This window comes from Buteo buteo, chromosome 4, assembly GCF_964188355.1.
Source record: "Buteo buteo chromosome 4, bButBut1.hap1.1, whole genome shotgun sequence".
Lineage (NCBI taxonomy): Eukaryota > Metazoa > Chordata > Aves > Accipitriformes > Accipitridae > Buteo > Buteo buteo.
In genome coordinates, this window is record NC_134174.1 from 11152886 (window position 1) to 11168736 (window position 15851).

The 15851-nt window shown below is 38.1% G+C and overlaps 1 protein-coding gene across 5 annotated transcripts in view; it reads left to right on the forward strand.

The window, feature by feature from the left end:
* CACNA2D1 (calcium voltage-gated channel auxiliary subunit alpha2delta 1) overlaps positions 1–15851 on the forward strand; it is a 431292-nt gene that overhangs the window by 315203 nt on the left and 100238 nt on the right. For all 5 annotated transcript variants that reach the window (XM_075024734.1, XM_075024736.1, XM_075024735.1 and 2 more), the window contains exons 8-10: positions 1751–1820; positions 2672–2722; positions 3801–3900. In XM_075024734.1, coding sequence (XP_074880835.1) covers positions 1751–1820; positions 2672–2722; positions 3801–3900 — 221 coding nt within the window. The remainder of the gene's footprint in view (positions 1–1750; positions 1821–2671; positions 2723–3800; positions 3901–15851) is intronic.

Genomic DNA, 15851 nt, shown 5'->3' on the forward strand with positions numbered 1-15851 from the left:
TCTTCAGCTCCTGCATTGAAATTCTCCTTGAACCACCATTTGTTTGCTTTGGAGAATGCAGTTAAGGAGTTGGAATTATCTTTTGTGTGAAAAAAATTACATTAAAAAAAGAAAAGTTTCAATTCACTTCTTAGTGAAAATTGCTAAGTTATTATCACTCTAGCAGTGTAAATTACATTTTATCTGTTGTTTTGAAATAAATCCAGATACATACATTCAGATAATTCTCTGTTTATGAAGACTGTGCAAGATAATGGGTTGATTAAGAGGGAGAGATTTGATAGGGCATAGCCTTATATTGGATGTCAGTGGAAAGAGCGAAAGTTTGGGCAAAGGTATAGCAGTGTTGGTGGGTACATTGGATGCAGATTTTGCAAGTCTGAGGGAATGCATTTCAAGGATGGATTCTTCAGATGGAGTTCCAATGGATGGGTTAACCTGGACGGACACAAAAAGTCCATGATTGAACATGTGCTAACCACAGCTTCAGGCTCATAAAATACTGGTGAATTTAACCTGTGCATACCTAAGTAATGGTACTTAAGCTACAAATTTCACATATACCAGTCTCAAAAATTCTATTCCCTCATTTCTGGAAATCTCAAAGACCCTTATCCCTTCAGGTTGCAAAGGACCTGTCAGTTGGTCTAGTGTGAGATCATAGACAATATTGGTGCAGAGTTTGAGGTTCTTCTGGTGTGCAACAATAAGCAGTATTTTCTGTGGCTGATAAATGTATACTGATAAATGTCCTGTGGGTTATGCTCAGTTTAAATGTTCTGGTAACTGATGTACCAACTCAGGTTGTAGTCACTTAGGAAAGGGTTCATTTAGGAAAATAAAAAATAAGCAGCTACTCTAAGCTGGTGGCTTCTTTTATATTCATGGATAGATGTATCATAATTTGTCCCATTTGTCTTAGTTAAATGCTTTTTCAGGAAGAATCCTGGAGTTGTCTATATCTTTCTTTATTTCCTAGACAGAAAAAAGATTAATGTCAGGAAGTAGCTCCGCCAAAGCTGTTGGCATACAATGAGAGAGCAAATTGCAGAACATTATTTCATTTCATGTAACTTTTCACATTTTTATTTGTGTTCGTTAAGCTGTCAAATATTTTTGAAAGGCTCATTTTGTTTTTCAGTAAGGAAAAGAAAGATTCCTACCCTTGCTGAAAATTATGGTAAAGCTTAGATTAAATACTTGCAAAAGGTTATTAATCTTAGCATTTTCTTTACAGAGACATGAATATTTCCATCTCATTTTATTTTCAGAAAACATGATACTTTCATGTTACTTTTCTAAGTTGTGGTTTTAGGTAAAGCTCTCATGTCAGCATATAATTTTGTAGATGCATAACTGAGCTTTAGATCAGTACAGTGTTATTGCATACAACATTAATTAACTTATAACTTTTTAAAATTATGTACTTTCTTGTAAAAAAAAAAAAGTTTTTTCACTTTACAAAGTACTTTGCTTGAAATTCTGGTTCCATTGAAGTCAGTCATCAATTATTTTCAGTAACTGTTTCTACAACACAACTTGGCCCTTTAACGTGTTATATAGTTTTATTTAATTATATTGTATGCTCATATAATCAAAAACAGATTACAGAAATTCATTTTTAGCCATACCAAATGTTGGTATTTATATAGTGCAAAACCTGTGATATTAATTTATTATATTATTGTATTTAAAATCCTTAAGATAAAGTTTTTAATTTATACTATACAATTTTTTTTTTCATTTTTAGCTTCCCCATGGGTAGATAAAAGTCGAACTCCAAACAAGATAGATCTGTATGATGTTCGCAGAAGACCATGGTAAGCTTTCTTCAAAGGACTGATGTATATACATCACTTACTTTCTAGATATGACTGTAAAGACAAATTTTTCTGATTATTTATCTCTAATAGTCCTTACTTATAGATTTTGCTATTTTCTTTTTAAAAACTCAGTTAATTCTTCTGAATAAACAATTTTCAAATCATACTACTTGTTATGCAGTATCCGCTATCGTGCATCATACCATTGCATTACATAGACCTTTTAGGAGGAGGATAACTACCAAATAGGTATAAGGAAATTAAAAACTTTGATTTTGTGCCAAAATCAAATGTAATTCAGATTATTAGACTGAGCCATTCTTCCAGACATTTGCAAGTGTTTACAAAAATGTCTCGGTGGTTTAGATCAGCAAAAAAATCACTAGATTGGTAAAAGACAAGAGAACAGTGGGATTGTTTCTCATGATTTATTTTTTTCTGTAAGCCTCTCAAGGCATACTGCATATTGATACCTGCATTCATACTAGTTGAATATATTCTTTCAAAGGTTGAAGTATTTTTCTGTAAACTGGGCTGACGTAATAATTCATCTGTCATTAAGATCTTTAGCTCTGAAATAGCATTCATGTTTTTCAGTTATTGACATCTGAAAATAGTGAATTTTGATCCGTATATCCTACTTCCAGACTTTGCTAATGTGTTTTATACTTAGGTTTACTTAGAAGACACAGCAAGAGAGAAAATGATAGCACGTGGTTTTCTACTAGCTATAACAGGGGGATTTGTTGGTTCAGCTAGATTTAGTTTAGAGATCACAGAGTGTCTTCCACCACAGGCAACAAATGTGTTTTCAGATTTGTGTCATTCATACCCTTTATTTATTTCAGGTATATCCAAGGAGCTGCATCTCCCAAAGACATGCTTATTTTAGTTGATGCGTAAGTGTTTAATGTCTGGATATTGACATTAGGGGGATAAAAGTACTTAGATATATTGAACAAATCTCTGTATGCTGAAAAATGGAGAGAGGATTAAGAAGTCCTTATATGCAAAGATCACAAATCTTGGAATGAACAAAACAAATACACAGGAAAAAATTGTTCAAAAAGCCCAAACCAAACCTGAAAATTATTTAAACTGGGGACAAGGAAGTGTTTTTTAATCATTTTAATATTATTCTGCCTTCAGTTTCTTAATTACTGAAGTAATCAATTGAAAATTTCTCATGTGCATGCCAAGATTTGTTGTAAAACACAAACCTAAAACCAAATGACTAGAGGCATTACAGTAGATTTAATCATGATTTCATGAGCCTGAAAGATAAGAACGTATGTAGACTTTGAATGTTTTACCGTACATATTTAAAAATCGCCAAGTTTGATTACTGTAAAAAATTAATAGAAAGTGAGCAAAGAAATTAATAAAAACTCTCTCTTTGCCTTGTCAAGGCTTCCTTTGTTTAGATAATGTTGAAGGACTGAAGGAAGCATTGAACCTGATGTGTCAAATATTGCTTTATGCTGAAAAAATTCTCAGTAGGAGAATTTGCATTTAATGCTTTTAAATGTGGTGAAGTGCTTCCATATTAGCAGTGAGGTTTTTTATTATTTCTTCACTTCAGCTTAGGTTTTGCTCTGAATCAAACAAGCTGTCATTTGGGTATCTGAAAATCTAAAAGCTGTAAATCTGTGTGTAGGAGTATAAAGTGTTTAGATAATGCATTGGTTGAAGGTGGTAAGCTCTCTTAGATTTCTTGAAGTGAAAATGAGGAAATGATGTACCATTATGACTTCATCTGAGCCACAGGACTGGGGCTTTGAATGCCAGTTTTGGACATAATTTTTTATTATAATAATGTAATAACACTAATGATGAGTTGGAGAATTCAGGAGAATTATTGACAGTTTTAGTGTGAAAGTTGGTGAGAGTGCTGGCTGGTGCTCTGTATTTTCTTTGTACATTTTAAATAAAACTTGTTAAATTCAACTTTTCTGTTTTCTTGTGGATTTCTGTTAGGAGCGGGAGTGTCAGTGGATTGACATTGAAACTAATACGCACCTCCGTCATTGAGATGTTAGAGACCTTGTCTGATGACGACTTTGTGAATGTAGTGTCAGTGAGTATCTGTTCTTTTCACAAAATTTGCATTGTCAACAAAGCCATAAGCAAACTACTGGATAAGAGATACTTGAATGTTAAGCTGCTAAGAGACTTAAAATATATTGCAAAATGCCACATTTGGCTTCCTGTTGTCTTGTAACACATAATGAAATTCCTAGATTTGTTGCTACCTATACATTTGAGTGAAGGGCAAAAGTTGTTTAAACAAACGTCTGTGTAGCCAAATTCTCCTTTCCAAGCTATTATTCTGGTCTGTGTAGCACATCATCAATTTCACTGGTATATGCCAATTCTCTTGAAATAATTGGTGGTTCCCTGGTTTTATATTGTGGTATGAGATAAAATGATACAGAGGAGGTAGGGGGAAGTTCCTTCTCCCATACAGCAGATATGTGGGTTGCTTGTGTTGATAGATGCATGATGACAGAACATGTACAGCCATACATCTAACCCGCCAAAGAGGTGTTGCTGAGAAGTTCTACAGTTAGCAACTTCGTGGGTAGCAAAGCAATTTTTTCGCATAATATGTATTAAAATAGAGGGGAGAATCCATGAAGAAACTTAAAAATCCACATATTTTATGCATACAGAGACAACGTATGTGATGTGCAGGTCAGCGGATTGTTAGGAGGAGGGTAGAATTGTAAGGATTTTCAAATGAAGGTGATGCTGGCTTTTCAGCATCTGAGATTTTTCAGAACATGATCTGAAACTTTAGTACTACCTGTAATTACTACACTTCAAACTTGACTACCAGACTTAAAACTTCTGTTTCCATATAACAGAGTTTTAAATAGTTCTTTAAAATAGTTTTGGGGGTTTTTTTGAATGGCATTTTAGTCTTTCTAATACTTGCCCGGAATTTAAAGTGTGAATTCCTGGTTTTCAAGAAAGCTGAAGGCAAAATAAAATAGATTTGGGGAGGGGGAATATAGTATGGGCAACTTCCAGTTTTCAGACTGACACCTTAGATGTCATGCTCTAGCCTTGGGCAAGGCTTTTTTGTTTTTTTTTATTAAGCTGTTGAACTGTAGAGCTTTGATTTTAAGGATTTAGGATGGGAACATTGACATACTCTTAATGACAAGAGGCATCCTGCATGGTGAGTAACTGGAATGATTTTGGAGGTAATTTTCAACTTCTGCAGATGTGTTGTAGCCAGCCTGCAGGGAGAAAGACCTGAAATATCACCATCAGAAATCACTTTGAACACCACTTATTGCTTCGTCGTTTGCTGTCAGTCTAGCTAGACCTTTCTCCACGTAGTAGAGAGAAGCTTTTATTCACAATGGAATTTCCTTTGTTAAAGTTTTTAATAGTGGATTAGACCATTTTCTTTAGTCTAAATTGCAGTGAAAAAAGGAACTAATGTTATTATTATTATTATTATTATTATTATTATTATTATTAAAGGAAGTAAGCTTTTCTGTAATGACATTAGAGAGTTGAAACCTTGTTGTTAGGTTCACTGATTTTAAAAAAACAAAGATTGTAATCCTAAACTGCTGGAAATTGATTACTGTGTTCAGTGGAGCTGTGCCAGCTTTCACCACTGGAAAATCTGGACCTCCACTACTTCCTGATTTACATAGCTTTCCAAACTCTTTCTTTCATTTGTTCCCAGCTGAACAGAAATAGTGTATCTTAATACTAAGCCTTCCTTAGGCTCAGGGTATTTTATTAGCTAAGCTTCAGTGTTATTCTAGCAAGGCCCCAAGGTTGGCATTTGTGCGGAAAAATAACTAGAAATCTTTGAATATTTTCTACAGTACATTTTCCGAGTCATTTGTAACTTACAGTATGTAAGGACCTTTCTTCTCTGAGTGAACTTCAGAGGCACACATCAGATATTTGACTGCAGAACCGAAGAGGACTTTTTGGTTGCGCTGTGTTCATCCTCAGAGGAAGGCAACACTCACAGAAATATGCATAATAGAGGATGGCATGTCTAAATCTTTTATAAAGTGCTATTTTGTGTTGTGAACTTATAATTTAAAAGTCCACATTAGATCTTTCAGTATTGCAGTTATTTTTGTATAACCTATATTTTCATGTGTTCGGATGACTTGCATATTAGAATTGTGGAAGACCTTATGTTCAGACATTTTATTTCTCAACAGAAAGGGAATCGTATGCTATAGATAGGAAACAAATGGTTGTACTACTACAAGGCATTCTTTAAGCAAGAGAAGTGAACACGGAAGTTTGATCTTTTTTTAGGGTTTTTCCCTTTTTTCCTTTAGATTGCTCAGTTTTTCCACAGTCCAACCAAAGTCTCAAATCAAAGTTAAGCACCAGAAGTGACACTGCTTAAGAAGGTGATATATTATCACACTCAGTATTATTTGTCCTTAAGGTTATTCACAAAAGCATATACACAGGCCTTTTATAAAGCATTCATCCATTGCAAATTTGGTATTAGTTTCTGTACTGTTTTCATGTACGTTGCTTTATTTTTATGTCGCGTTTAGATATTTTGACACTTGAAGTAAAACAATGTGTTAGAACGATCATTATCCTGATCATTCAGTTAGATCTTTGAAAATTACATACATGACTTTCATGTAGGAGGATTTCTTAGAAAGTCTTGAGATCTCATCTTTATTCAAATATTAAATTCTTCATTTTACTGCTTAGATTTTTCCCACTTATTCTTCCTTGTATACTTTGGTGAAAAGCTTGATGATTTATTAGGTTTAGGTACTGTGTTAAAAGACAAATGGTTCATTAATTCTTGTCTAGTTTTAAAATAATCTCATTTTTCTTTTTTCTAAATGATCTGAGGATCATCCAGAGATACAGTGATACACAAAAGATCATCTGGTCACAACTGGTGTTCCCTCCGGCTCAGTATTGGGGCCAGTTCTCTTTAATATCTTTATCAATGATCTGGATGAGCGGATCGAATGCACCCTCAGGACATTTGCAGACAACACCAAGTTGGGCAGGAGTGCTGATCTGCTTGAGGGCAGGAAGGCTCTACAGAGGGATCTGGACAGGCTGGATCGATGGGCTGAGGCCAATTGTACGGGGTTCAACAAGGCCAAGTGCCGGGTCCTGCGCTTGGGTCACAACAACCCCATGCAGTGCTACAGGCTTGGGGAAGAGTGGCTGGAGAGCTGCCTGGCAGAAAAGGACCTGGGGGTGCTGGTCACCAGCCGGCTGAGTATGAGCCGTCAGTGTGCCCAGGTGGCCAAGAAGGCCAACGGCATCCTGGTCTGTATCAGAAATAGTGTGGCCGGCAGGAGCAGGGAGGTGATCGTCCCCTGGTACTCGACACTGGTGAGGCTGCACCTCGAGTACTGTGTTCAGTTTTGGGCCCCTCACTACAAGAAAGACATTGAGGTGCTGGAGCGTGTCCAGAGAAGAGCAAGGAAGCTGGTGAAGAGTCTAGAGAGCAAGTCCTGTGAGGAGCAGCTGAGGGAACTGGGGTTGTTTAGCCTGGAGAAGAGGAGGTTGAGGGGAGACCTTATCGCTCGCTCCAGCTGCCTGAAAGGAGGTTGCAGCGAGGTGGGGGTCAGTCTCTTCTCCCAAGTAGCAAGCGATAGGACAAGAGGAAATGGCCGCAAGTTGTGTCAGGGGAGGTTTAGATTGGATATTAGGAAAAATTTCTTCACTGAAAGTGTTATCAGGCACTGGAACAGGCTGCCCAGGGAAGTGGTGGAGTCACCATCCCTGGAGGTATTTAAAAGACATGTAGATGTGGTGCTTAAGGACATGGTTTAGTGGTGGACTTGGCAGTGCTACGTTAACAGTTGGACTCGATGATCTTAAAGGTCTTTTCCAACCTGAATGATTCTATGATTCTATGATCATTATTCATCACGGAATATTCCATAACAAAGCCAGCATGTCTAAATCAAGTCCAGCTCCAGTGCTTTCTTCAGACCCCAAAATATCGACTTAAGCATTTTGTTCTAGGTGGAAGAAATGTAGATTTATTCAATATGTTTCATGTTATTGCTTAAGGACATTGTCTCTTGAAGTAACCTGCTATTAGACATCATTAGCTAAATAAAAAGTCCAAAAAGCTAGGTGAAAATTTTCAGTTGATACAAATTAGAGGATGGATATATGAACACTAGCAATAACTGGAAGTTATCTACAAATTTTCTTTCCCCCTGGATCTTTTGGCCAAGTAAGCAACAGTTGTTTTATGGCTTGTTAGCTTTAATAACCATGCAGCGTTTAGTAATGAGGTTTGGAGTAACTAGAGAGCTGTTTTACTGCTAACCTCTGCCAAGATGTTGTCCCACAAAACCCATATGTACGATGATTCATGCCCACAACTGAGAGACACAGATTTAAGCTCATGCCAATCACTTCTAGAAAGTGACAGGATGATTTAATGAACCATGCCTGGTATATGGAGAAATCCTAGGGAACAAAAAGCTTAAAAGTAGATGTGTTAAAATACATTAGTTCTACTGATTTAATATAGTTCTTGCATTTATTTCCAGGGAAAAGAGGTTGAATGGACTATTAAGTCATGTAAAGATTGCCAGGGGTTAATAAGTCATGATTTCCTCTGGGATTTGCATTTTTCTTATCTGAAGTGCTGTGCTTTGTTGCCGAAAGAAAACCTGCTGTTTGAAAGAGCTTAAATGTATGAGTAATACAGCTGTTTCCCACTAATCCGGTTATATGCTTTGATAGCAGTAAGTGGTAGATGATAGGGGCTGCAATTCCATCCCAGCACGTTATGATTTAGTGACTTGGTTTCAAATGTTGACACAGAGAGTGTAATTTGTTTATGATTGTGGGTAGGCTGCAGTTTGCAGGAGAAATGTATTTCAACTTCAAACCTTTAGAGGTGCGGAATACCACAAAAAGGAAAAACCTATCTTACAGCAACAGACGTGTTAAAGGTCAGGAGCTGTAGGACTGTTTAAAATCACTTAGCCTTTGTAAAAATCCAAACTAGTATTTACTGTTTAGGAACTGGAAATTAAATATTAGGTGCATACTGGAGATAATAGAATCATGCTCTGGGAAAATTGAACGCTCATCTCCTGCTCTTGTGTGGTTTCTGCACATTGACAAAAATCAGAAGGAAGGAGATTTCTGGATGAACTGGTTTCAAAGAAAAAACCATGCACCTAGCCTATGAAATTATTGTTGGGGATAAAAGCGATCTGTGGAAGACACATCCCTTTTTCCACTGATTTTTAATAGCAGTTTATCATCTAATTGCCACAGCTTAGTGGTTGCAAACCTGTTTGCTTTGCCCCCCTTATTCCCAAGTTGATATAATCTTTATGCCTTCCTAATTAAAATATTTAAATGTGATAATACAGAAAAAAAAAAGTTTTGTAAAGAGCTTTTCAATTTATCAAAGGGCTCCTTTCTCTTCCTGCTGCATGTTCCTTCCTGTATTCTGCAGTTCAGATTACACCTATATTCTCTCAGATACAGGGAAACATTTCTTCCTTCTGAGAAATACTTCCCTAAGCTTATTTAAAAACTTAACAAACATGCCATGGGTGGAAACCTTAGCCTGAAGTCCTATTGAAGGGAGGAGGATGCTAGATTTTGCAACCAGGTAGCCTGTTGTGCTTATGATTTCTTTGCTAGAAGTTTTAGATTTGTATGAATGTACTTCTGTTCAATTGGCAAAAACTTCCAGAATTTTCTTGGTTTTAGTGAACCTTAAATTAAATTGCATACTCAAATAGACTAAGACATAATTTCTTCCTGTGTTTTTCAATTTTGACCCAGAAAAATTCAGTGGTGGTTAGTTTTTCTAAATAACATCACTATTCGAAGCAGAAATCAAACGTGATCATGATATCAGTGTGAGATACTGGCACTGAAGTAGTTCTATTGGTGGATCTACAGGAGGAGATGAAAAGCCCTGTCTGAAGGGGTTTGCCAGCAGACTTGCTAATGTATTTCTGTCCTTACTTTCTCATTCTCCATAACGGACAATATTAAGGAGAAAATATAAAGATGCCTGCCATCTTTTTCATTATTTGGCAAATTAAAAAAAGATAGAGAATCAAGTTCCCACTGTAGGTCTGCATAAGCATCTCTCTTACTGATTTAATTCTGGAACATTTCAGGTAACAAATCACAGCAGCTCCAATTAAGTATACAGTCTCCTCAGCATCTATTATTCCCTTTTTTTTTTTTTGGGGGTGGGGGTGGGGGGGTGGTTCATAGTCAATGAAAAGCAATATAAAGGCAAGTTTAGAGCTGAGTGTTGAGCTTCCCGATTCTTTTAACGGCAATCCATCTAATTGTATCATGACCTTGCAGTGTTTCTTAAATTGAATGGCTCATTTTCAAGAAAAGGGGCAACAATGATAGCTGCAGAGAAACACATCTTCAGAGGAGTGTTCCTTAATGGAAAATCATTAGCATTCCTTAATGGAAGGTCATTATCTTGCACCTTCCCTATTCAGGGACCAAGTGAATTGTTGTATGTATTTTCATACAGGTATGTTTAGTAAGCACTGTCGGTGCTGGGTTAAACAAAGCTTGAAGTTAGGATCAAAATCTAGTATTCAATTTCTGCATTGCTAATAACTGCAGGTAGAGCTAGGTTATGTATCTATGGAAATATATGTATAGGAAATAGATCTGGAGGACATGTTTAGCAGATTTAATGAAGATGAGTATTCTGCAAATAACAATGGAGAAAATTTGGGAACAATGGAAACCCAGCAATTGTTAAAAAGTTAGAAAGAATTCTGTTTTTTAATGGATTAGTGAGAGTAGGAATGGAAGCAAGAAATGCAGTAGTATAAACAACATCATTAAATGTTTGTCTGACTGCAGAATTACAGTTTCATTTTGCTTCCCCTCTAAAGAGAAAGTCGAGAAAAGAGTCAATGACTCTATCTTAAAGTATTTCAGGTGGGGCTGGAGTTGAGAGGAAGATTAGGGTAAGGATGATGTTACATCAGTTGGCTTTTTTGAAATGAGGTTAATTGACTTTAGTGGGACTCTGATCCTAGGAAAGCAAATTACACAGTTTGTATCAAGAAAAAGTGAAGGACCACTAGGAGTCAAACTTCTTGCAATCTTCTTGATCTCTTCATGTGCCATGGTGAACTTGAAATGCTTCTACAGCTTCAGTGACATGGCTAGAGACAACTTTCCACCTAAGTAATCTATGGATTGATGGTTCACTTTCTCTCCTGGGAGGCAAACAATGAGTATTTGAACTCAGATTTTGACTGTATGACTCCTTTATTCTGGCTGAATACTGTTACGTAAATGTGGATCATATCACTAATTTAACACAAAAAGGATTGGCTCAGATTTTACAAAAAAATATTGTAGGTGTCTTCTCTGAGGACCAAAAGTGGTTTATGGTTGATTGCTTGGTTCTTGAAAACATCTCACAGTCCTGAGTGAGTCATCTGAGAAGCTGGATTTCAGACATACTCTCAAACTCACAGAATTTGACCTTTTTTTGGCTGTTCTGGAGTTCATAAATAAATAGCCTGATAACTGATTTGATCGCAGCTGAGAAGTGCTGTGGCTGGGGAAAACTCTTGCGTCCATAGACTCACAAAACTGTCAGATAAAGCATGGCAAGAATCACTAGTTGGAGCCCAGTAAATTTGAATGGTGCATAAATAGTTAATATGCCTCAACAAATTGCAAGGAAAGACTCTTTATGTCTTCATATCAATATTTAATGCTTTCCTGGAAGATGCACTTTAAGCAAACATCTACCACTAAACATAATTGTTAAGGTCTATTACAGAAGTAACCAGGGGAATTTTAAGGACCAGTGATATGTGAGTGGTGAGACACTATGCAAGAAGTCAGACTAGAGTATCTCATTGCCCTTTTTAGCCTTAAATCAAGAATACATAAAGGTTTTGGTTGGTTGATTGGTTGGTTGGTTGTTTTTTCTTTTTGTTTTGTCTTACTGACTTATGTGTTTATCCAGAGTAGTTGTTCATCATCCACCTTAGATACTAATGGACTGGAAAGTACTTCATCATCCTTGTGTGACATGAATACTTTAGCCTTATTCTTTCTAAAAAGGGAATATTTACCAAGTACTTTTTTCTTTTCTGTGTATACTTAACAGTATAGCCATATCTGTCTAACAACAGATGTGTTCAGTAGTCAATCTTTCTCTTATCCCTAGTGTACTTACAAATTCCTTGTTATCTTCAGTTTAACCAGCCCTACAATATTGTCAGTGCAGTAAGACAGAACAGCAAATACCTATGTAAAACAGACATATACAGAATAGGCCATGATAAAGAGGTGAAAATGAAGTGTTACTTTGCTGTCCCAGTGATAATACTCTCTCAGGTACTTGCTTACATTTTTTTTTAATACCTGGGTTAAAATAATACACCAGTATGTAAAACCAACATAACACAAAAACCATGGTGATGTTAGTGCAGGGTCAAGTCTTCTCTCTCTCTGAGAATTACAGCTAGCACCAGGACCGTCTCCAGAAGCCAAGCTACCGTGTTCAGCTGAGAACCGTGCTCAAGCTAGTGAGCCTTTGTAAAAGTACAGCCAGCCATATCCCACGCAGAAGCTACTCACATTTGTATTCAAAAGCCGTCTAGCCATACCTGATATATTGCTGGGGAATTTAGAAAGAAAGCATGTGTTTCAACAATTTTTCCTGATTTCTCATTTAAACTGAGCTTTACATAGCTACAAATAAACTTGAGAAACCTTTGGAAGATTAAGTTATTTTTATTTTAGAGTTACAAAATAATAGCCAAGCCATCTAAATTTAGGGATTTGTTTGTTTATACATATGTTATTTTACCTGTCAGGGGAAAGTGTATCATGCCAGATTCAACACCTCAAGAGAGGTGAGGCTGCCGCAGTTCCGTGCCACAGATACAACCAGTGGTGAAGCTGAAAATGTATTCCCAGTGGGCACATGCACACGGAGCACATGTATATACCACATAACATATATGCATGTATATACATACATACCAGGCCAGCCACACGGGTAACACAGATGAATGCAGAGCATTCATGTGAACACAGGCAGCGCCAACAGCCTCATCCTGCTCCCCCCTCTGCCTGAGCTGGATGGAAGCCTGCTGGTGAGAATATATGTACGTTGTGTACTGTGTGGATCCCTCCAGCAGCTGGGCTCAGACACTCCATTTGCCCAGCAGCTGCCCCTAGATCCCAATCTGCCCCGTTGCTGCCACTTAGACATATGAGTCCCTGAGGCCACAACCCCACTCCAGTTGCTGGTATAGACCATCTCATGTTCACAAGCAGAGCTGTCGGGGTCTCCCTTGGTCCCAATAGCCAAGCCCGCACTGTGATCTCACCCTTAGAGACACAACACACACACACATGGGTTTCACTACTAGAGACCCCCAGGACCAGCATTTGACACTCATTCCAGGTGCTGGTACCATGGACACATGGGTCCCTGTGACCCACAGTCCACTCCAGTTGCTGACACTGAAGACACTCCAGTCTCTCCAGCTGCCGTACCATGGACACGCGGGCCCTGCGACCCATGGGCTGACTCTGGTTGCTGCACTCACGCACCCGTGCACACACACACACGCAGAACAGAGAGTCCCTCACCCAGGAAAAGAGGTAAAAATGGAGTTTAATAAGAAGGCAGGACAGACTGCACTGATGAGATGCAAGACATGGCCAGACAAACTGACCAGCAAACTATTTACACAGGACCAACAATTTTTCCCCTTACCCCTCTATTTTCCCCAACTTGTTCATCCCCAAACCACCTAAATCTATCCCTTTCCTCACCCTGGTTCTTCCCTTAAATATTCCATAGTAAGTCCTGTGCAATTCTAAAAATCCTTTTCCCCTGCATCCCATAATGTCTCACATCATACAAACTCCCTGAGTCCAAAGCTGGCGTTATTGTATTATAGATTATTGCCTAGGCCCTAGTTAGTTGTGGGAAATGAAAAACACCTCCAGAAGACGAGTCATCCTGACTATATTGGGGACAAATTACAGGCAGGCAGTGCTTGTCTGTCTCCACTGGCTGTAGGGAAAGACTGACCCACTGTCTCAGACTGGTCTCCCAATTAGAACATCACTGATATGAGATAAGCTGAATCATACTACCTCTGCTCAGCTGAGAATGCAAAAGGGAGTCAGCGGGAATAAAAACATCAAGCACTTTTGGATTTTTTACACCTCTTTTTTCTTTTTGTGTGTTACAGTTTGCTTTAACATATCAGCTAATTTTTTACTGTTGTGTTATTAACTGTAACTTCAGTTTGCTGTGAAAGGAAATGTTCAAAAGTTATGTAAAAGAAAAAAGAAATGGAAGGAGTTGGAAGAGAAATAGGGCAAATCTTTAAACAAGATCTGTTTCATTTTAGATCTGTCACAAAGTGTTAATTCCAGGCAATAGAGTACATGAGTGCATGAAGAGCCAAAGGAAGTGGAAATTAGAAGCTGAAATTCTATATTAGTATGTCAGGACCAGGGATGTTGCTGGAAAGTGTACATTTATTACTCTACAGTAAAACTGACAATTCCAGATGACTAGAAGAGTCACCTCCATTCCCACTTTGAGGGATTGCTTTGGGCATCAATACAGATTTTTATTGTCTCCTCTTATAGTTGTCAAATGTCAGGAAGTCAGACTTCTAACAACACAGCACAGGCTTCTGCGATTTCCAGAATAGATTGTAGCTCTCTAGTATATTAGTCGTATTTAAAATGAGTAGTTTAGTAGTGTATAAAATGAGATGATAGCTCTGCCTCATGGTTCCACTAAATGGTTAATAAATCTGTTGGCTATTTCCAGTTTCTTAATTTTTAACAAAGCACAAGTGTTACTAGAGACCCCTGCTTCATCAGACTGTCATTGACCCTGTGAGTTTTTATGGCATGTCAGATGCTAAACCAAAAGTGCATTTCTGTGTCATCTTTCCAACTAAGAGACAATTATTAGGGGGCGTTGTGACAGTATAATTAAAAATCTGTGGTGGGTGAATGATCTCTTGAACAATGAACTCATTCCTTACCAGTTCTGAAGAGGCTGGGCTGGGCTGGCTTTAATGATTCTTCTGGGGAAAGATGACTCACCATGTTAATGAAACAAGAAGAAAATGCAGGCTGTCCGTAAGATTTGGGACAGGGTGAGGGCTATGTGTTCTGTGGTCCCCCTTCTTTTAATATATTTTCTATAAAAGTCATGTATTTGGTAGGTGAAAATTTTAAGATTTATGTGGCAAGATGTTAGTTTGGTGTGAATCTAAAGGATCTCTTAACTTAGACAAAACACAAATAAAATACTCATCGACTTCTCAAGTCTCACGCTTTCAAGACTCACCCTTTTCCCTCCTGTCTCATGCTTCCCTGCCTTGGTGCAGCATCTCCCACATCAGCAGCATGCTGCCGCAGCCTCCCTACTGCTCGCGAACCCCAGGCACCACGCGCAGCCAGGCACATTGCTCTGCCCTGCAAGGGGGACAGGCACATTTAAGTCAAGCCGTGGGTATATAGAGGTGAAATTGTAGCCCCCTGCCGTCCCCCAGTTATGTGGCCTGATGCTGAAACATATGTCTGTCTTGTAATTTGGTGCACTGACTAAACATTCATCTTGCTTTTGAAGCCCTGAATAACCCTTACATACCCAGTGAATTTATAGATAACGGTTTAATACTCAAACCTTTATCTCTGGTGACCAGCGATAGGACACAAGGAAATGGACTGAAGCTGTGTCAGGGCAAGTTCAGTTTGGACATCAGGAAAAGGTTCTTCACTGAGAGGGTGGTCAGTCACTTGAAGAGGCTCCCCAGGGAAGTGGTCATGGCACCAAGCCCGTCAGAGGTCAAGGAGTGTCTGGACAGCACTCTTGTGTATATGGTTCAGTTTTAGGTAGTTCAGCAAGGAGCAGGGAGTTGGACTTGATGATCCTTATGGGTCCCTTCCAACTTGAGATATTGTATGATTCTATGATTCATCTTTTTGGCCAAGGGGGTTTTTGTGTTCTAAACA